The sequence below is a fragment of the Pseudopodoces humilis genome, chromosome 16, assembly GCF_049639895.1.
Source record: "Pseudopodoces humilis isolate 2021_Gansu_Grassland_sample_001 chromosome 16, ASM4963989v1, whole genome shotgun sequence".
Classification (NCBI taxonomy): domain Eukaryota; kingdom Metazoa; phylum Chordata; class Aves; order Passeriformes; family Paridae; genus Pseudopodoces; species Pseudopodoces humilis.
In genome coordinates this window covers 2,432,075-2,452,698 of record NC_142215.1, presented here as the reverse complement: position 1 = coordinate 2,452,698, position 20,624 = coordinate 2,432,075, and the positions used below count along the sequence as shown (strand labels likewise).

The 20,624-nt window shown below is 49.7% G+C and overlaps 1 protein-coding gene across 1 annotated transcript in view; it reads right to left on the bottom strand.

Moving 5' to 3' along the window:
- The window catches only part of IGDCC3 (immunoglobulin superfamily DCC subclass member 3), a 95,849-nt gene extending 77,948 nt beyond the window's left edge, over window positions 1-17,901 (bottom strand). Inside the window, exons 1-2 of the mRNA XM_005521637.3 lie at window positions 17,733-17,901; window positions 7,550-7,855 (exon numbers count right to left, since the gene is read on the bottom strand). Coding sequence (XP_005521694.1) covers window positions 7,550-7,855; window positions 17,733-17,799 — 373 coding nt within the window. The 5' untranslated portion in view covers window positions 17,800-17,901. The remainder of the gene's footprint in view (window positions 1-7,549; window positions 7,856-17,732) is intronic.
- Window positions 17,902-20,624: the final 2,723 nt, after the last annotated feature.

Sequence of the window (20,624 nt, the reverse complement as noted above, 5' to 3'; positions counted from 1 at the left end):
GGATGTGTGGGTGCAGGAGAACCCCAACTGCCCCAAGAACTGCAGTCTGCCCCAGACACCCAAGCACTGCTGCTTCATGGGCAGACAGTCTCTGTTCTGTACGTCCCAGTCCCAAGCATTGTACACCTGCTTTCCAACAGAGATTATGGAGATGCACTTTTCCAGGCTGCTCCTTAGCTTGGAGAGCAGGAATGGAGTTCATCTTTAAAATGCTCTTTAAACTCTGTTTAAAGCGCACACCAGATCAGGAGGGAGATGTCAGCATCTGCTTTTCAAGAGCTAACACGAGAGTCTGCAGATTCACAGAGGTAAACATGACACTATCCATCCAGCAGCACCTTGCACTGACCCTCTTCTGTGATCTCAGAACCAAGCTAAGGGGGAAGACATAAACTGCACAAACAGACCAGAGAGGTGTGGTGCTGGGGAATTATCCCAGGGATCAGGACCCAAGACACCTATGGACAAATCAGCACAGGTACAAAGATAGGGCAGCCCTGCAGTCAGTGAACCAGCAGCAGGGCAGCTGAAAGGGTAAGGGACCAATTTTAGCTGGTCTGAGAGAGAGTTTTAACATCAGAAAACCAAAGCAAGCAGGTAAATACCTTCAAAATTCCAACCTCAGTAGCCAACAGTGTGTTTAAACCCTCTCCTTCAAATCCATGTCATTAAACAGAATAACTTGGACTCAGCAAATCCAAATGACTCTCACTTTCAAGGTCGTGCATTCAGAAGCCCACAATGGAGAACAATGAGGTGGGGAAAAAGCCGAGGATCTTGACGCTGCATTCAGGAGGCCATCTGGTCTGGCCAGCACAGCCAGCGCTGGGAACGGGCAGCATCGTGGGCTGAGATTTAATCTGAGCCACTTATTGGGTGACCTCAGGCGAATCGTTTGACCTCCTTTTGCCTCAGTCAACCCAACTGTAAAATTGGGTTTAAAGCAAGAACCTCTCTGAAAACCATATGCTGTGCCTAGGAGGAGTGGGAGCAGACTCCCCTCCCAGCAACAGGGCTGCCATGGTGGGTAGAGCCAAAACCAGAGCAGAAGAGGAGGTGCGTAACGCTCAGATCCAGCATCGCTTGATGTCAGGAAGCTCTGGCTGATGTCTCTCCCAGGTCCCATCCTGCCCAGCCCTGGGAAAGCAGCTTTGGCACCTGTGCAGGGACTCACCCATAAGAAGGGATTTGTGAGGTCTGACCTCACTCATATCACTACTGTACCCAAAGGTCCCAAACTTTCAAAGCAAGGTCCTCAAATCCTAATCTCAATGGCTACTCACTAGATCAAGAGCATTGATTGCTCTGGTCAAATGCCCCCCAGAATTGATTCCTACTCACAGTCTTGCCAATGAACAGTAGCAGAAAAGCAGCTCCTCTTTCACCTGGGCCCCAGCACTGTGTACTCCTTGGAGAGAAGCACAGATGAAACACCGTGGCCAGCTAACCTGGGTCCCTGACAAACACAAAACAGCAGCTTGCCCCCACCCCCAAGGTGTTCACAGGAATGTGCAAATCATGCCACTGACCGTGAACACATCCTGGCTTCAGACAAGGGAAACTGAGGCACAGCAGGTGCATGGCTGTCACTGGCCACACCATAGCCAGCTGGGAACATGGTAAGGAAAAATAAGCGTGAAAGCCATATAGGCAGAGACCTACCTTTCTGCCTAAAATAATACAGGAGAGTTGCCCAATACTTTGAGGAGAGGCTGGAGCAGAGCAGCAGGCAGAGGGATGAGCAGGGTACAAGCACACAGGGCTGGGCACTGTGCAGTCCCCACAGTGACTGCCCATGCAGGTATCACAGAGCTTCTCCCCCTGTTAAAAAAGCAGCAGAGAACTGCCTTATACTGCAGGTGCAGGCTGCAGAGATGTCAGAACTTCCTCAGCTGTGCTCCAAGAGTTAATTGAGACAAATAACTCAACAGTGCTGCCATTAATGAAATTCTTCTGATATATTTCCCCTGAGCTTTCTATAAATGACTAAGTGACATTACTGCCTGCAGTGCAAACCCCCTATATGAGAGATAACGCTGCCGGAGCTAAGGTTGGCGAATCCACGTTAGAAGCCTTGGAAAGAAGTGCAAGATGATATTTAAATAACTATCACACTGCTAAGAAATGAGCAGCCAAAAGAAATATGGTCTTATAATATGCTCAAGTCTCAGGATGAATCCTGGCTGTTACATGCAGACGCTGAAATGCAGTGGGTGGTAAGTGACAAATTCTTTTAATCCTGCAAATCTACTGAAATTCCCAGTCAAATCTCTCCAATTTTCCCCGGTGACTCCTGTATTTGTACATTTGTTTTGCAGCACACACAGGGCCAACTACTGCAACAGTACAGATGTGAGAGGCAGTGTCACGTGAACCAGCATGTCCTAGGGGCAGCCAAAAGAGCGGATGGAAAGAAATAACCCACTCACCCATCATATCCATCTCCTGGAAACCTCTCACAGTGTTTCTGCTTTACTTAATTTCTTTTGCATTCCTTTTTTTCCTTTAGTAATTCCTCATGGGTGTTTTTCCCCTCTGAGACCAACTGCTGCGAGCCCAGAATTTGCTCTGGGCTTGCCATAAGCACTCAAAGCACAGACAATACAGAAACATCACTGGCATCAGGGCTGAGCCTTTCTGCTAAGCATTGGAGAAGAAACGGCAATAAATATGAGCAGAGCCACATCATGGGGCAAAAAATCTCATTTATGGATGAAGGAAACTTGGCATGTAACACCAAGAGTTAAACTGCAATAAAATTCAAATGACCATTAGCAAAAAAGTTCCTGGGAGTAAAAGAAGATGTCTCCAGAGCTGTAACTGACACCAGGGCAGACCTTTACCTTCAGCACATTCTGCACCAGTAAAACAAGGAGTCACAAAAGTATCCCACCTCCAACTGCAAAAACAAGTTAACTTGTCCTAAGCACAGGCCATAGGTAGGATTCTGCTGACAACACCAATATTATACAAGCACAAGAGAAACCAACAGCAAACCCACGTGTTGAAGGTCTGCCTTGACGTTTTGAGCTGAGACTCTCAATCTGCATCCGAACAGTGGCATTGCCCAGGAAATACCTTGGTGACAACTTTGGTGCCACCTTATTTAAGCCTTAATTTAAAATGCTAACTTCATAATGAGTGGAACAAAACTGTGTAAAAACATTTCCCACTCTAATCCTGGTTTGATCCCCCCCAGTATGGCCTTCTTTTGTAATTACATCCCTTTGTGATCTCACTCTAATGCCTTGTATTGTGACCCATAAAATAATCAGCCCCCTTTGTCTCTCCCTAATCCTTTTAGACTTCCTTCTTGTCTCTACACTCTTATAAATGCTGCCATTATTTGGGCTCAGCAGCTCTTCCCACCACCCCAGAGCCTGGAAAGGGGGCTGCAGGTTAAACCCTGAATATATTCTGTGCAGAGGAGCTGAAACTATGGGAAGATCTTTGCTGCTTTAAAATCCCTATGATTCCCCATCCCTTCCCCTAGCCACACAGCTCGGCAGGGAAACCAACCTGCAAGTTTGCACCAGCCCTCCCCACTTCTCTGTCTTGCTGATGACCTGAAGAACCTTTGGCCTCGAGGTCACAGTGGCCAATGTGTTTGTGGGGACAGCATGCTTGTCCCCAGGCTGGGCAAGGGGAGTTGCTGCTGCTGTCTGCAGGGATCAATGCAGAGAGGAGTCACAACATCTGCCTTGCCCAGGCTATCAATCCTGCCCTCCTGCTGGCAGGGTAAGTGCCATGGACAGCCACACACAGTGGGATGGAGGAGTAGAATTTGGGATAGGATGCAGAAGGAAAGGGGGTCAGGAAGAAGAGAAGGGCACAGGGATGTGTGCTGCTATGCTTAACTACAAACCAGTCCACCCTGCAGCAAGACATAGTGAAGAAAATGTCTTTACAAGCTCAGATCTGTCCAGAGTTATTATCAGGTCCTGCAGTACTTCAAATACTGGGCAGGTCCAATTCACCAAACTTCAAGAAATCACTTTGGCTCTAAATTGCACCATTGACTTAATTCCCCTCTTTCCCTTTTTTATTTTTTTTTCTTCTAAAGCATCAGATCAAACAGGGAAAATTGCTACTCTCAGGCTGGATACGTGCAGAGCCCGATTCGATACCCAGTTTGATGGTGATTTCCAATTAGTGGTAACTGCTTGTTATTGAGTGATATAATCAATGGGTCTTACTCCACTGGCTGGGCTGTGATTTATGATGATGTGGGGCCAGGTCCATCAAATTACAGCATTGGCAAAAAAGGCTGGAAATGCCACGAGATGACATGATCAGAGCAAATGAGGCCAAGTTAAGCAAAGGGTGGTGATGAGAAGAAAGGTGGCTGCATTCTGGAGAGGCCACCCACCTGAGGAGTGGACTGTGGATGTTACAATTGCTCAGAAGGTATCTTCAGCCACAGAGAGCCAAAGCATGTTCAGCTTCTGGCTGCACAGGAGAACTCCAGCTCCTCAGAGACCTGTGAAAACACGGCCAAGCAGTGCCTCCAGAGAACACTGACTATGAAACTGATTTTAATTAAGACAGCTCGGAGTCATGCAAAACTATGAAACTGTCACTGGGAGACAGAAAAGATCTGTATTCAATAACCTGTTGAGATTAAAAAAACATGTTGCATTCCACAACCTTTTAAACTAACACACCAGGGTTTGAACAGACAGAAACAGCAACTGAAAGAATTCCAGCCGGGGTGTTAGGCAGAGGATAGAAATGCTGAGGGCCTCCCCACTCAGCTCAGTCACACATAGGCTTTTTGCACACTTGTGCTTGTTCAAAAGCAAGTTTCACTTCAAAAATATTACCAATGTTTTTACTGCCTGACCAGCCAGTCCACAAACCAGCCAAGGTCTGCCTCCTTCCGCTGAGTATCTTGGATTAATAATGGCAAAATATAGAAATACCCCAGGTTTAATTAAATAAATTTAATGAGTTAATTTTTAGGAGGAAGGGTTTAAGGTGCACCCGCTTGGTGAGGAAACTGCCAGCACCTTGAGCCCATCAGGGCCGCACGCGCAGCGGCTGAGAGCAGCATATTCTTCCAGTTAAATTTTACTCAATGCCAAGTGTTGAAGTAAATTTGAAATATAAAAATATGATATCCAGCCCACATTTCCTGAATGCAAATATGTACATTCCTCTGAGCCAAGAAGATTATATTCCAAGCAATAATACAAAGCCAGGGTCTGTAACAGTGATACGAGACTAACAGCCTGCCTTTGAAGACAGCGAAAAGTGCAACAGAGCTCTCGAGGGGCTCCGCTCTGTCAGATCTCTTTTATTCCTCAGTAGCATGGCCTTGATCAACTTTCAAGATTTTTGTTTGTGAAAGGTTTTTATTTCTCCTTTGCTTTTGTGTTCAGATGTCAGGCTCAGAGGGAAGAAGAGATCAGCACTGGGATGAGGTTTTACCCACCGGCAGTATTTACTCAGCTCCGCAAAGGTCTGCTTAGCACTTGGGTTTTTTCCCTTCCAGGCAGCCAGCACCCATTCCTTCAATGCAAAGGTCCCTAAAATGGGGATAATTACCCTTCTCCTTTGACTTGCTGACTGGGACTTGGAGCAAGGAAAATCACTATCTCTTGTGTGTAACCACCCTGAGACTTGGGGGCTCAGGGTACAACTGTGATTCATTCTCAGGAGATTTCGTCTTTGATTAAGCAGAGTCCTAAGTGCAAGTGTGTGTTCCTGCGGCTCAGGCACAGCGGGGGAGCTTGCCCTGAGCAGCAGGTTACATTTGCCCACAACATCATGTTCTATTCCCATTATCTGCAGACACCTGTGGCATCAAGGCTGGGAGGGCCCCGTGTTTATGCTGGTTTCACCCAGACCTCTTCTCAGGGCTGGCAACAAACCAAGCCTGAAGCCAGAATAGAGCCCAGAGCATTTTCAACACGATCCTTTTTTCATTTTGATTCATGTGAAACTACGGCTACAAAAGGAAATGCTATTCAGGGGACATACAGCACATCACATACATATTGATGCAGAAGCCAAGATAACAGTGTTTATTGACAATCCACAATCTCCAAGGTAATTCCTCTGGCTCTCATGTCTCCACTTTACAGGTCCAAGAAGTTTGGCATTGTGCTCGTGCATGAGTCGGCTTCCAGCTCATAAATGCCAGAGCCATTCACCAAAAGTGCTCCAAGGTTTAGCACCACAAGACTGACAAGTTTGAGATCCAGCTGCTAATCTGGCACAGCCCCAAAGCCCTTGGCTCCTGGACAATGTCACTTCTTACACTCCTGAAAAGCTAGGTTTGCAGATGGCCACTTCATGCACTCGGGAATTGTTATACACGAGGGCTGGAGTGTTCCCTTGGTGGGCTGCCAGCCGGCCCTGGCACTGCGGGGAGCAGGCGGCAGCGTTCCAAAAGGCCCCCCCAGTTTGGGAAATGCAGACAAGACCTCAGCCCCAGACCCTGCCTTAGACTTTTCCTGCTTTGTATCAAAAAACCACCAAAAAAATATTTGCAATTGCAACCGAACCATTCGTTAGTGGCTTGCACAGAAAGAAGAGCAGTAACCATCTCCCAGACAAGCTGGAGAACCCTTCAGCAAAACTTAACAAACCAGTGCTATGTCAGGTCTCGCAGCCATACCACATACCCATTCTCACACTCACATAGAAATTACATCCAGCAGCAACTTCTGGTTGAATGCAAAAAGGATCAGTGGCTGCACTCACAGAGCTCCCAGACAGTCTGTGGGAAAAGCAGGCCACCAACACAACAGGGACAGAAGCCACCATGCACCCCCCAGCTCTGCCATCAGTCCTGGGACAAAGACCAACCTGCAACCAGAGGTGACAAGGGAGAACCAGGAGATCCAACAGAACCAACCGCTCTGGCCAGGGCAAAGCAGCAGGCTAATGTCAGGGAGTGTGCAGAGCTGGAGTCACAGCCTGCCCTGGAATTCTTCCTCCCCCACCTTTAAATTTCATTCCCTCACTGGCATTTTCATCTCTCTCCTCCTCCAGGCTCCCCCATCAGACAATCTGTCTGGTGTTGTTAGCCTTGCCCCCAAAGGCACTGCCACGTCGGGTAGTAAATAAGACCTTGCTGCCTCTACACTGCCAGCATTAAATAACAAAATGAAAGATACCATGACCTTCAGGAGGTCTCTGCCTATGGTTTGGGAAGTGCTGCCTGCCAAGCAGAGCCCAGCTGTGCTGCACAGCAAAGGGGTGTCCAAACTCACTGCAGGAGATGCACAAACCACAGACTACTTCACCACATGATTTTAATGTAACTTACACCTCCAACACAGATAATTTGCTGTTAGAAAGCAGTTTTTAGTTTTCTACCCAAGAAAGCTGATGAGCTCTCCTTTCACAATTGGGCAGCTACACAGATTAGATGCCAGCCAGATTTCAACACCAGCTCCAGGGTTTTTCTCTCTTCCCTCTCTTTAATCCCCCCTCCATGAAAACCCAGCACCCACCACGCTGCCCTCCTGCTTCCCAACAAAGCCAGTGCCGTTTGTAGGATTGGCCTGTGAGGAGGGGGTGGGACAGTGCCTGTACTTACTCGCTGCCTGAATCTTTGCCTTCCGGCTCACCACCAGCCCGTAGTGGTTCTGTGCCATGCAGTCGTACTCGCCTTCATCCGAGGACCCATCTCCCCGGACCCTCTGGAAGCGGGAGACGTAGAGAGACCCGTTGGCCAACATAAAGGCATTCTCACTGTCCACGATCATCACGCCATTCTTCCGCCACGTGATGGTGATGGGCTGGATGCCCTCCACCTGGCAGTAGAGGATCAAGGGTTGCTCCTGCACAGCGATGTCATCACTGGGCTCCACAACGAATGCCAGCTCGGAGGAACGACCAAAATCTAAATCGAAGAGAGTAGGGCAGAGTCAGCACCATGTCCAGGAGCAGCAGCAAGAGTCAACTGCTGCGACAGGAAACGGGATGATGGAAATATTTTTGAAGTGCTACAAAGTAGCAAAGTGTTTCAGAGATTCCCAAAACCCATGGAGACGCTTTTCCTCCCAAGACTTGACTCTCTGAACTTCGGGGTGCAATTTCTTAAAGCACAACCACAGGCAAAGTCCTTGAAGGCTGCCTTTGGAGGCTCCAGTGAAGGGGACATGCAGGCACACCCCTTCAGCACCTTGCCAAACCCTAGCTCCACTCCATGCTCCCCTGAAGATTGCCTCTTCACCTCCCTCCCATTGCAGGCGTGCAGCATTAGACAATTAAAACTTGCACAAGCATAGGGTGTCAGCCATTCCCAGCCCAGGAGCAGAAGTGCACACCAGTGCTGGAAAGCCATTCCTCTCCCCACATAACCAGGCAGAGGGGCTGTGCCATGCCCCAGGCCCGTTTGTAGCACAGCCGGCGGGGGTGAAGGGGAGATGAGCAGCTCCCGATTCAGACCATATTGCCACCGGCATCTTCCCGACACTTCTCCCGCTTGGCAGAGCAGGAGGCTGTTTGCCTCTCGCACGCAACACCGTGCCCTTCTGTCACTTTGGTCTCTCTCATGCTGTAACAGGCAAAGCATGGTGCTATTCAGCCCTTAATGAAGAGCGAGTTAAGCACCAAAATACAAATGCACGATGTTCCGGCTCAGCCACACAAAAGGTTTCTTGCAAAGCAATTACGCTAAATGATGTCCACGAGAGATAAATTATTGCAGAATTTGTACCAACAATAGGCAAACCCTCACTTCCCATCACACAGATACGTCCTAATTTACTTTTTTTGCTAACAGAATGCTGTGTATTTGGCATGTTATGCTTCACTTGGTCACAGCACACCTTTTGAGGGTAAAATTTGCCCTACGGTCATGATCAGACACTACAGAAGATGACAGAAATAGAACTATTGCTTAAAGACTGGCCAAAATATATGCAGACATGAAAGACAAAAAGAGACCAAGAAACAGGAATTACATAGATATTTGAAGGCTGTAAATGCAGGGATGGAGGTGAAGTGGGTTTTTTTAAAGAAGAGAAGTAGTGAAGAAATTCCATCAGAATAAGAAAACTACAGTTTCATCCAAATACAGAGAAAGCCTTTCTAACTTGTGCATTGGCCCTTCAAGGGATGGTTTCCCAACCTGTGATACAGCTTCTTTCCTCTTTCACAGGCTCAGCTCCTGATGCTTACAGATGCTTACAGAACTGGGATGCACGCAAGCAATATCTCTTGGCAAACATTAGTCACAGCACAAGCTTTGTAATGCCTGTCCCTCATACAGACCCCACCAAGGACAGGATCCCCCCACATCAGGCTCAAAAGCAGGGTGGAGGGCAGACTGTTAATGCATGGTAAGAATAACAGAGATGAGAAGAGGCAATTACACTAAAGAAAGAGAAGAAAAAAAAGTCTGTCTTTTCTGCTCTGCAAACCCAGTGAGATTTTTTTCTTTCTTTCTGTAAATCCCCACTGATTTCTACAGCAACTTAAATTGGATTACGGGGGATAAACATTGAGTGCAACCTGAGCCGAGGCAGATGGACAGAGCAGACAAAGCAGTGGTACTGCAGGGCCAGGCCAAAGGTACTGCCAACAAGGTATGAGTGTGTGCAAGGAATGGACAAACCCCACTTAGTGACAGGCACCTAAAACATACACTTTATTAACCCATTAAGTCTTAAAATGTCAGGCTAGCTGCAGCCATCTCAATGATCTATCGCTCACTGTGACTCCTTTTTTATGAGATAGCCCTGGGGTCCTCTCAGCAAGTCAGACTGCAGCCAGCACAAAACCATCAATTACTTTTTTTTGGTGAAAATTAAGGAATTAGATGAATGCTCTGCATTTTTCTGCAAAGTGGCCAGAGTCTCAACACCATGCTGGGGCCCCATTCCCTGTGTGGGTGCTCTGGTGAGTTAGGTAGGATAAGGACCCTCGCATCCTAATACCAAGCCAAGAGGGACTTCTGACTCCAGAAAGATTGCAGATTTCAGGATTTAGCCTAATGCGCAATCAGAAAAATCTGTAATTAAATAAATGCCCCATCTTCCCCCAGCACCCCTGTACTCTTAGATAAAACAGCTTATTATTATATGTACAATAAAAGGAAGAATCAACATAATTACATGCCCTTCCTACAATTGCTGTCATTATAACAACCATCATTAAGGCCTGTGATTGGAGATAATCATGTTTGCCTCCATAAACATTCGGTCTGCATGCTCACTCCAGGCTGCTTAAACTGCAGGAGTGATGATGCTGGTAATTAGGACTGGGGTCCTCAGACACAGGACAGGGGTGGGGACGGACACTGGTCCTGGCATCTCCTTGGGCTGCACTCAAGAGCAGGACTGTGCCTTGAGGTGTGACACTGTGCAACTGGTTTGTAACCTGTAGACACCTTGCAGTGTCCAGAAGCGTCCAAATTCCAACTCAACTCAGGTTTTTCTCATGGGATGCTTATTAGACCTTGAAGAAATCCTGCTGCCTCCTTCCTGGAGTTTCAGGGTGACCAACTAACCACAGACATGGTGAGAAGCTAGTTCACCCCACCTGGGGATCTGGGAGAAGCCAAGCTCTGTCTCTCACCTGTCTCAAAGGCAGACTCTGAACCCAGGTCCCTCTTTTCCCGGGATGCTCAGGATGAGAGACAAAGGGACAGACACTCCCAGAGGAATCTCCATGGTGGGACAAGAAGGTTCCTGGTGTTTGCTCTAGAGGTCAGCTCAGAGGAGCCAGAGGGAGAGCACAGACAGGATAAGGAGGCAACAGTGGGAGAGAGGGACCCATTCCATCAGCATAAAGAACTGACTGCAGTTAGCAGTGAGGCACGGAAATGATGCTGCCAGGTTGGCAGTAAACGACACTCAAAAGGCACACGGAAATAGTAAAAGTGCAATTAATTGAGAGATAGCAAGGAAACTGCTGAGGCCGTGCACATTCACTCAAGGAGTCTGAAAGCCCCATCCCTCTCCAACAGCTGGCTGTGTATCCAAACCCCGCTAATCTCACACAACATCCCAGGTACCTCCCAAAACGGACTGCGAGGCAGCATGGCTCACAGCCACTCCCTGCTCAAGGCAGGCAGGAACTGTACAACTCTGCTCGTGGCAGCTCGAGTTTGCAGTTGGAGCCAGGGTGTCAGGCAGGCAGCTGAACAGCCCGCTTGTCTCGATGCCGGCAGCGTGCGAGGGAAAACTGCCTTGTTTTCTGCAAAGGGATGGAGGGAGGAAGCGTGATTAGCTCTGACATAAAGGCCACAAGAAAATTACTGGAATCCTCATTCTACAAGTCTCCTTTTGTGAAACATTTACCATCTCCCTAAGCAATATAATATGTGACTATATGTGCAAATATTTAACAAAAACTACTTCCCCTATTGATCAAGCAGACAGGCATACTCAGAGAAACCAATTAGCACTTGTGCTTTTGAACCAAGAGATTTATTTAGCACTGAGAGAAAGAACTTCGAATTAATGGGAAGCTTAAAAGACACTTTGAAGTACATTTAAAAGAAAAATAAGTTTAATTATTTTTTACTTGACACTGTGATTCACATTCAGGGCCTCAAAAGAACTTGCTTACACCCCTGTATTGTTCTTTTCCATTTGGGAAACACGATTTTGGCTTTCCCTCCTGTGCTTCAGTGACTAATCTCACCGCTCTAATTAGCGGTGACATCCATCGCCAAGGACCTCAGTCACATCCTGGCTCATCCTCCTGGACCCCGTCCAGACCTGCAGCCAGCAGGGCCATCTCTGCCCTGGGAGCACACAGTCCCGACAGATGAAGCCTGTATTATTACTCCTGTTCTAGACAGGGAACATTAATCACAGAGGGATTAAATAAGCTGCCAACAGCCCGCTCTGAGCTTGTGACAAGGCGAGATATTGTGGGAGCAGTTGGGTCCACCCCACTTTTCCTGGTGCAGCATCATTGGGAGCACTGCTGGGGAGACCGAGGTAGCACCAGCCCCTTCCTCATCACACCAACAGCACAACATCCACCTGCAAATTGCCTCACATCAGCACAAATTTGCCCCTTTCTGATTTACTGTGTTCATTCCCAGCATAACACAGCCTGAATCAGCAGCATAATCACCACCAAGGATAACCACTCCAGTCCTGCCCCAATAAAGCCAAAAGACGATGGACAAGCTCAGAGGATTTTAGAGTGGGATTTTATAGGTATCAGGACAAAAAACCTGGATGCAGGTTGGGCCATGTACATGAAAAATATCTCCTGTTTTTCCAGTGGTGGGTTGTTTTTCATTCAAATCCTTCTGCAAATGGGAGGATATGGAAGGAAGAGATATATGGACCTGAAAGATGTTCTCCAACAGATTATAACAAGCTTCAGGCTGATGAAATTGGCAGCCTAAAAATCCAGCTGGTGCCCTCTTAAATCTCCTTGAGCCTGACCCAGACCCTAAGGAGAAAAGCATTGCACTGCAGTAAAGTGCAAATTGGCTCTTTAGGGCATCTAGAAAATTTACATTTAAAGAAGAGAAGAATAGGCTGTAACAGGCCCCACATCTTGCTGGCAGTAAAGTTTACTAGCTCAGAATTTTTTATTCCCTTTCCTTTTGGACAGGAGGTTATATAAAGCGATTTTTCCATCAGGGAGCATAAACCACATCCACTCATTAAGCAATTGCAGGTCTCTGACAGAGGTAACACAACCTCTCAGCCACCTGACAGAGAGACCTAAAACACCCAGCATCGCTGCCCTCACTGGGGACACAGATTTTAGCTGAGGAAGGCAAAGAGCCTGAAGAGCCAAAGAAGTTGCCCCAAATAATTTTCAGATGTTTGAGACTGAGCAAATCCCAGGAGGTTCCCTCTTGAACACTGTGGAAGTGTTGTGGAAGCTGGAAGCATTCACAGCACAAACAGCCTTTCTAGGACAAGCTCTGAATCCTTGTGGGTTCCCCCATCTCTAAAGAAGGCAGAATAAAACCTGTTGGTATAGCTGGAAAGGGCAAAGACCTTTCCTGAGCTAATTACCCACAGTAGCTCCATCCACAGTGAGGCATCCCGAGAGCATGGCAGCAAGCCGAGCGTTGGATGCACTGTTATTTGCATTCCCCACGTATTTCACAGCCCTGACCAGATCACAGCCTCACTGCAGAGGGCATCAGCGACACAAACACAGAGCAGGAAACAATCACGCACAAGCAGAGAGCAAAGGCACAGCCAGGATGGGAAATGCTGTGCCAGAGCCGGGGTTCCCCAGGCTTCAGCTCACAAGATGCTCTAACAGAGGAGAACAGCCAGTTCAGTCAGGGACCCTGCAGGAAAGCATCAGGGACGTGGCTGTCCCCACAGCTGGGCCCTTGCACAGACCCAGCAGGAAATGGACTGGCCACTCAGTGAGTGATAGTGCCCGTGGATCAGAGATGGTGGCTGGCATGATGGCACAAGGCTGCCAAAAGAGCCACGGGCACCTTGGCATCACAATGCCAAACCCCACCAGCCAGCACAGCCTTGCCATCAAGCCCTTGAATTTCAGCTTGAGTTCTGGCATGCAGGGACGGCATGAAAGGAAAGGGGAGATCTTTCTGCAGGAGAAGTTAGTGTGCATGTGATAAACTTTGAAACTCTTAATTGTATCCAGGGGATTCAAAGCAAACTCAGCGGTCTCTCCTCCCCGCCACCCGCTTTGCCTTATCACGTCCCCACGCTGAAATTCAGGATGGAGGAAAACATCTCCTTGTTCTTCTGAAGGAGCCAAGCACTGCACGGATCCCTGCTCGCTCCAAAAGCAGCGCCTTGAAACGCGAGCTCTTCTCTCTCTTTTCACGTACTCTCAGGTTTCAGCAGCAACGACCCTTTTGCAAAAGCACCTTCACAGCTCAGCAGAACCATTCACCGCGACCCGCATCCCCTGACTTGCCATCAGCTTCATCAACACAATCTCATGTGCAAGAACAACAAAAAAAAACAGGCAGCAAATCCTTGATTCTGCTCTGAAACTCTGGTTTTAAATTACCAGCACGGAGCAGGTCTGGGTTGTTAAGTGACTGGGCTGCTCTCGAGTGGAGGGTGCGATACAACAGTGACATCTGATATAATAGCAAGGCCAGATCAGGGTGCTCTGTGCTTTCCTCATGCACTCGCCTATTTGCCTCTCTCGTCTCTTAAACTGCAATTATTGACATGTTTGCCTCCTTAACCATCAGTTTTATATGCTTGCCAATGACTCCTGAACATGTGTAAACAATTATTTTTATTTTCTTGCAAAACCAAAATGTTGGATATTCTTTTGGATAAGCAGACTCGGGTAGATTTTCATGAGCCCTGCTACATAATTTATTAGTTTCTAAACTCTGTAAAACTAAAAGCTCCACTAAAGTTCAAATAAGTTTGTGATTTCAATGTAATTTTGAATGGACTGTTCCTGTTTCTGACTAATGTTACTTGATTGATTGATTGAAGTGGGAATTCTTCATCTGCAGAGGGAGATTCTTGCATTGTTTTGTTAGTTAAATAAAAGGACAGTATCATGGGCCAGAAGCCTAGGAGTGCAAAGTACAAAATACTGGGGTTGGGGGGGGGAAGGACAGAGAAAAAAGTATCATCTGTCCCAGATCTGCTGCAGGCCGCAAAATAAAGTGCATGGTCTGCTCATCCCATGGCTTTGGAGCAGAGTCTAAGGGTCTGTGAAGCAAGGGGCTGGCATTGCATGGGGTCACTGCTTGGCACTTCACAAGCTGTGCCGTAGGACCCTTGAGATACAAGAAAATCATAAATAAAAAAGTTCAGGCAGACAGAAAGAGGGGGAGAGACTTTCTGGTTTGCACAAATAAAATGACAGCAGTTTTGCAGCTCTCTGCCAGGCAGTGCTGCTGCTGAGCTGCTCCATGCTGGCCCGTGCCAGGCTGACAACACATGGGCCAAAACTGGGATTGGACAGGACGGAGAAGAGTGGGGAACCAGGCTGTAATCCTGGATCTGGGACTCTCAGCCCAGATCCTCTCCCCCAGAACCCTCTGCCAGCTACTAAGTGATCATAGGAACTTGGTCTGTGCCAGTGACTGACAGGTCACAAGAAGAGGTGCAATTACACTAGCCGAGTATTTCTAACTCCCTTTGCAAGGGTTGGCAGGGCAGATCAGAAGGGGAGCAACCTGTCTGTTGCCCCCTCTCTCATATTGCTTTATACACTTCCAAAGTTTACTTATGGCACCACAATGGCCTCAGCAGGGACCTGAGCGCCACGGGCACGGGTGGCTGCACACTCACATCCTGCGCACAGGTCCCAAAGGTGGTGCACACTGATACGGCTGTGAGACGCCTGCCCCATTTCATGGGCTGCCTGCTGCCTCCATGCGGGAAAACCACGTCCTGAGATTCTCCTGTTGAGCCCCCGAGAGAGACGAAGCCCAAATGTGGGCTTGAATTTCATACTGAGTCTCTGAGCGTTACTGGGGAAATGATACCTGATACTCTCTATGTATATTAAGAAAAAAGACAGGGTATTACACTAATTTAGTAGAAAGCAATCCTTTTTTTGCGTCTGAAAAAAGACAACAAAGCCATACAGAGCAGAAATTAGTGAAAGCTTATAGCTTCAATAATTTAGAAGTTAAGCCTACTTAAACATAAATGACGATGTTTAATTCCAAGGCTGTTACTGAGCAGACCCGGGGAGCCTCTCGTATCCTATGCCTGCCTTTGAATGCCGGGCTCAGCAATAACAGACAAAAGCTGTCCACCACCCAGAACAAAGAGCTCCAGGAAATTAAAAAAAAAAAAAAAAAAGAAAATACTGCCTCACTGCTGAGCCCACTCCCGCACGCTGACCAGCAGCTCCCAGTGCCAGGTTCACAGCCGCCAGACCAGCATTTTGGGGAGTTTGAAAACCACAGGGCTGGGAGTGGAGCATCGTGTCCCGCACAGCGCGGCTCTGTTCCGGCACAGCATCCGTCCCCACGGCGGGGCTGCTCCGGCGCTGATTGACACCGACGCGGGAGGGTTTATTAAACTCAGCAGAGCGCACAAACACGCTACCTCGCTGTTAACCACGTCTAGAGCGCAGAAATCCACCGAAGGGGGGAAAGAACCGTCAGAACCAAAAAACTTAGAAAGTGTAGCCAAACACTCCTCAGCGGGGCCAGCAAAACACACCCCAAAGTCAGGAGCCACTGACCCGCCTAAGCGCAGCATAAACAAACACACAGGGCAATTTGGACAGCAGCAGGCGATAACCTAGACACAAACTCAAGTTGCTAAAGTTCTGCTTTCAAGTATTCACTTCTTTTCCTTTCCTCCATCAAAAACCAAAACAAACCAAACAAAAAGAATCCCACTCTTTTTGTACCATCTTCATTGTGCTACTCAGGAATCTTAATAACAAGACTTGCTTCATTACATCCACTTCACAGATCACTTCTATTTTCCGATAGTTACGCTGGTTTCTCCTCCTCGCGCGGTTGCTACAAACCACGTGGTGAGATTTATGATACAACTAACCCACAGCCTTGCTTCCTAAACAGCCTAGCAGCTAATCTTTGATAAATCTAACACACACTTTTCTCCCTCTGACCACGCCGGGATGCTCACAGGGCTTTTAAAAAATAATTCATAGAATAAGCACAGAATGGTTTGGGTTGCAAGAGACTTTAAAGACCATTTCGTCCCAAGCCCGCCGCCCCCGACATGGGCAGGGACACCTTCCACTAGGCTCAGGTTGTTCAGTTCCTACTTTTCCTTATCTAGAAGATTTTTAAGAGAGACTAGAACAGGATGCACACGGGTACTTTGCTGCAGAACAGCATCTTTCTCAGATTACACCCATGCTTAAGTAGCATCACCAGCAGAAGAAAAACACTGCCATTTATCAGCAGGACATGTGCACAGTAGGTCCAGGGAAAGCTCTCTTTGATGTTTTGTAGTCCGGCCCTAATCCGGTGGACTGCGTTACCAATGTGGACAGAGCTGGAGTTACAGGAGAGCACAATATACTTGTAGGTCTGAAGTTACTCGCCCTCATCCCGCAACTTGTCTCCCAACATCTCTTTTCTGTCACTATCGCCTTTGCTGAGGAACGCGACGCGTCCATCGGGCGCTGCCTCCCGCTCCCTCTGCGGTGACGATCCCGGAGGCTCTTACAATCCGGGCACGGGTGGATGGCCAGCCACGCCACTGCCCCGGCAGCCACCACACCCCTCCCCAGAGCCAGCGGTGGGGGCTCGGGCTCAAACACCACCTTAGAGAGCCCCTAGAGCTCCCTCCCTAGAGCAGCCCGTACAAGGGGTTTCCAACTGGAAGCACAGCTCCTGGGGAGCACTTCGGGATCCCTGCGGATGAAGGAAGGCGCTGGATGGGCTGGTGCGGGACTCCGCAGCCCCAAGCCACGACCCTTGTTCGCTCTCCCGGAGGAACGCGCCCCGTTCCCGCGGAGGGATGCTGACATGTGGGGGGAATGCTGACCTGCGGGGGATGCTGACCCGAGGACCCCCACACCGCACCGGCGTACACGAGCGGAGCTGCTCGGCCCCGTTCAGCCCCCGCGGCGGCCCGGAGCCAAGGGGAAAGGCTGAGCGCGGGGCTGGAGTGACCGCGGACGAGCAAGTGGAACCGGGACTGGGACCGGCGACGGGGATGGAGAGGGACAAGGGGACGACCAATGCCCTGGCCACCTCGGGGGTGATGAGGGGACGCGAAGTGCTGGAAGGACGGACGGACGGAGCGGCCACGGGGAGCGGCGCCGGTGCCGGGCGCGGCGGCGGCAGGTCCGTGTCCGCGCCCCCGCCCGCTCCCCCAGCCCAGCCTGGCTCTTACCTCCGCGGCAGACAAGCAGCAGCAGCCCCAGCAGGCAGGCGGGCAGCGCGGAGCCCGGCGGAGCCATGGCATCCCGGGCGGGCGGGCTCGCCTCCCTGCGCCCCACGGGGAGGGAGCAGCCCGCCGGCAGAGAGGGAGGGAGGGGAGAAGGGAGGGCGGCCAGGCGAGAACCACCCCCAGCTGCGGGGCGGGCGGGAGAGGGGAAAGAAAAGGAAAGGGAAAAAAAGGGGAAAAGCGGCTCTCAGCGGTGCTGCCCTCGGCGCGAACACGCCGCCGCGCCGGGCGGGCGGGGGGCGGCGCTGAGGGAGCGGGGCCGCCGGCGGGCGGGGGGCGGGCAGCGCCTTGCGCCATCTTGCGCATTCGCCGGGGCGCCGGCAGCGCCGGCAGGGCTGAGGGACGGGCCCGTGAGGGGCCACTCCGTGCCCGGGACCCGCGGGGAGTGTGCGGGGACCCTCAGGGGTGTGCCTTCACCGGAGCCCCCTCACGGCGCTCCCGTCACAAAGCACGTCTCAAAACCCACTCACGGGTCGAGCCTCAGATCTCCCCTCATGTGTCTCGCTCACCAGAGCCCCATCGTGTTTGTCCCCTCACAGGAGCCCTCTCTTCAGAGCCCCCTCACGGGGCTCCCTTCACACAGCTGCTCTCACCGGTGCCACCTCACGGGGCTCCCCCACACCAAAGCCCTGTCACCGGTGTCCCCTCACAGGTCTCCCCTTACCGGAGCTGCTTCAGGAATTTCCCGTCACAGGTCTCGCCTCGTGTGTCTCCCTCACCAGAGTCCCCTCAAGGGTCGCCCCTCACGGGATGCCTGTCACCGGAGCCCCCTGACGGATCTCCCCTCACCACTTTCACTTCCCAGGGCTCCCTTCACGGAGCTCCAGGGATTACAGGGATACATCAGGGGGCTTCCCCTCTTCCCCTCACCTGTCTCCCCTCACTGGGGCAACCTCCCAGGAACGCAGAAGAGCTTGGCTTGTCCCACCTCTGTGCTTCTGATTTTAACGCTATCCTAAGTGACTTACCCGAGTCAGTAATGGTCAGTTGGACCAGTCTGCTCACCCTGGATGAGGCCTCAGTGAGGAAGGACCCACTAAGAGATGAGTCTGCTCTGAAATTCTGCCACAGCAGGATTTGTCTACTCTCCTGGCATGAACTAAGGATAACGTGTCCTTACATGGCTCTCAGCCCCTGTGCCCAGCCAGTATTTTGTGCCTTCCAACTGATCCTACCCTATCCCTTGGCCCATGTCCTCCACGAGCATAACTCATATCATCACTGTCAGCAGCAAAATCCATCTCTGCAAGGACAGCTCAGTGTTTTGTGGTGTTTGCTTGGCAAGAAAAAAAAAAAACCAAAAAAACTAAAATTAAATAAAAGTCGATCCTAACCATTTTCTTTCTTCAGACTAAAACCAGATTTTGTGGACTGGGTTACTAAACCCTGTAACCATTCCTAGAAATCTGATGTAAAAACCCTTTGTGAAGAGGAGCAGTGTGAGGCTCCCCTAGATGGTGCACCCTGAGTGTGTCGAAGTCGGCTAATGAGGAAAGAAGACGTCACTACATCTGCTCCACATTAAAGCTTCCTTCGTTTAGCAGAGGGTTGAGCTGTACGAGGCTGCTTTCAGCTGGGGAAGAATTTGCTCTGGCTCCGCCAGCCTCTCGGTAACATCTGAATTTCTGTGCTGTCCTTGACCTTTTGGCACCAGCCGTGCTCTTGCTCCGACTCCCTGGCTCCTGCCATGGGGCCCCATCAGCGTTTCTGTAACGCTTGAAGCCATCATGGACTTGTGGTCGCTGTCACTGAGGATAGCTTGTGGGAATTAATAATTCCAAGAGAAATTGAGCACTATGGGCTTTACAGGGCTGATTTCCTTGTGAACCACAGATTTTGTGTGCTTTTGCTGCCAAGTGTCCTGGCAGGACCCAGGGGCTGGGGGAGGTAGGTACATGTTTAGGGTATTACCAAATTCATCCTCACATCTCACGAATGACACTGGTGAGAGCGCTGGTGGCACATTCAAAAATCATCCACTGCTGCCTAACAATAGGACTTACATGAAAAATCATGAGATCTTTCAGGGAATAGGCAGGTTTGGGGCTTTTGGAGCTACCTAAGAACAGGAATTCAGAGCACTAATGTTTTTCTACGCTCTGTAAGCATGAGGGCTTAGAAAAGTTGCTTTGTACTGGAGGCAGGAATTTGCTTATCACACTGCGAGCAGAAATCGGAGACTTTGGAAAAGCAGCAGGGTTACAGGAGTGACGGTGTCCAGACCAAACTGAGGCTCCAAACCCTTTCCTGCAGAGCAGTCGATGAGTCCATTCCTCTGTTGCTGCTGAGGGGCACAGGATCTGTCTGTGTGCCCTCCCTCACCACAAGGTGATCCTACAGGAGAGCTGCCCTCCGAGGGCATCACTCACCCCTCACTCCTTGCACAGCAAATTTCCATCAGCTCCAATCTTGCTCCTGATTTACGCCAATTAACTGCAAACTGAGGTCCCCAAGACACCATTAGTAGCTTCAGTGGATGAAGGGGGAGATTAACTTGTCTGAATTCACTCCATTTATTATTCTATGTGTAATTGTGGTTACCCTGCCTGTTAACAGTCTGAGAGCTTTTCCCTTATGTACGTACATGCAGGGTTTTAGCATCTGCTTCACGGTCAGTGAGCAATGGGGAGGGAGATCCAAAATTGTGGCCCCCACCTTGAGGCACTGAGCCCAGAGCAGTGGTGGGACCACCCTGGGACCTGCTTCTGGAAGTTGTTTTCCCCAGCAGAAACTGTTTTCTCTGTGTCTGTTGAGAATCTGTGACACAGCCCTGGCCACCTCACTGCATCACACATTGTCTCGTGCTGTGCTGTGTTCCAGAGAGCTGAAGCTGGGCCA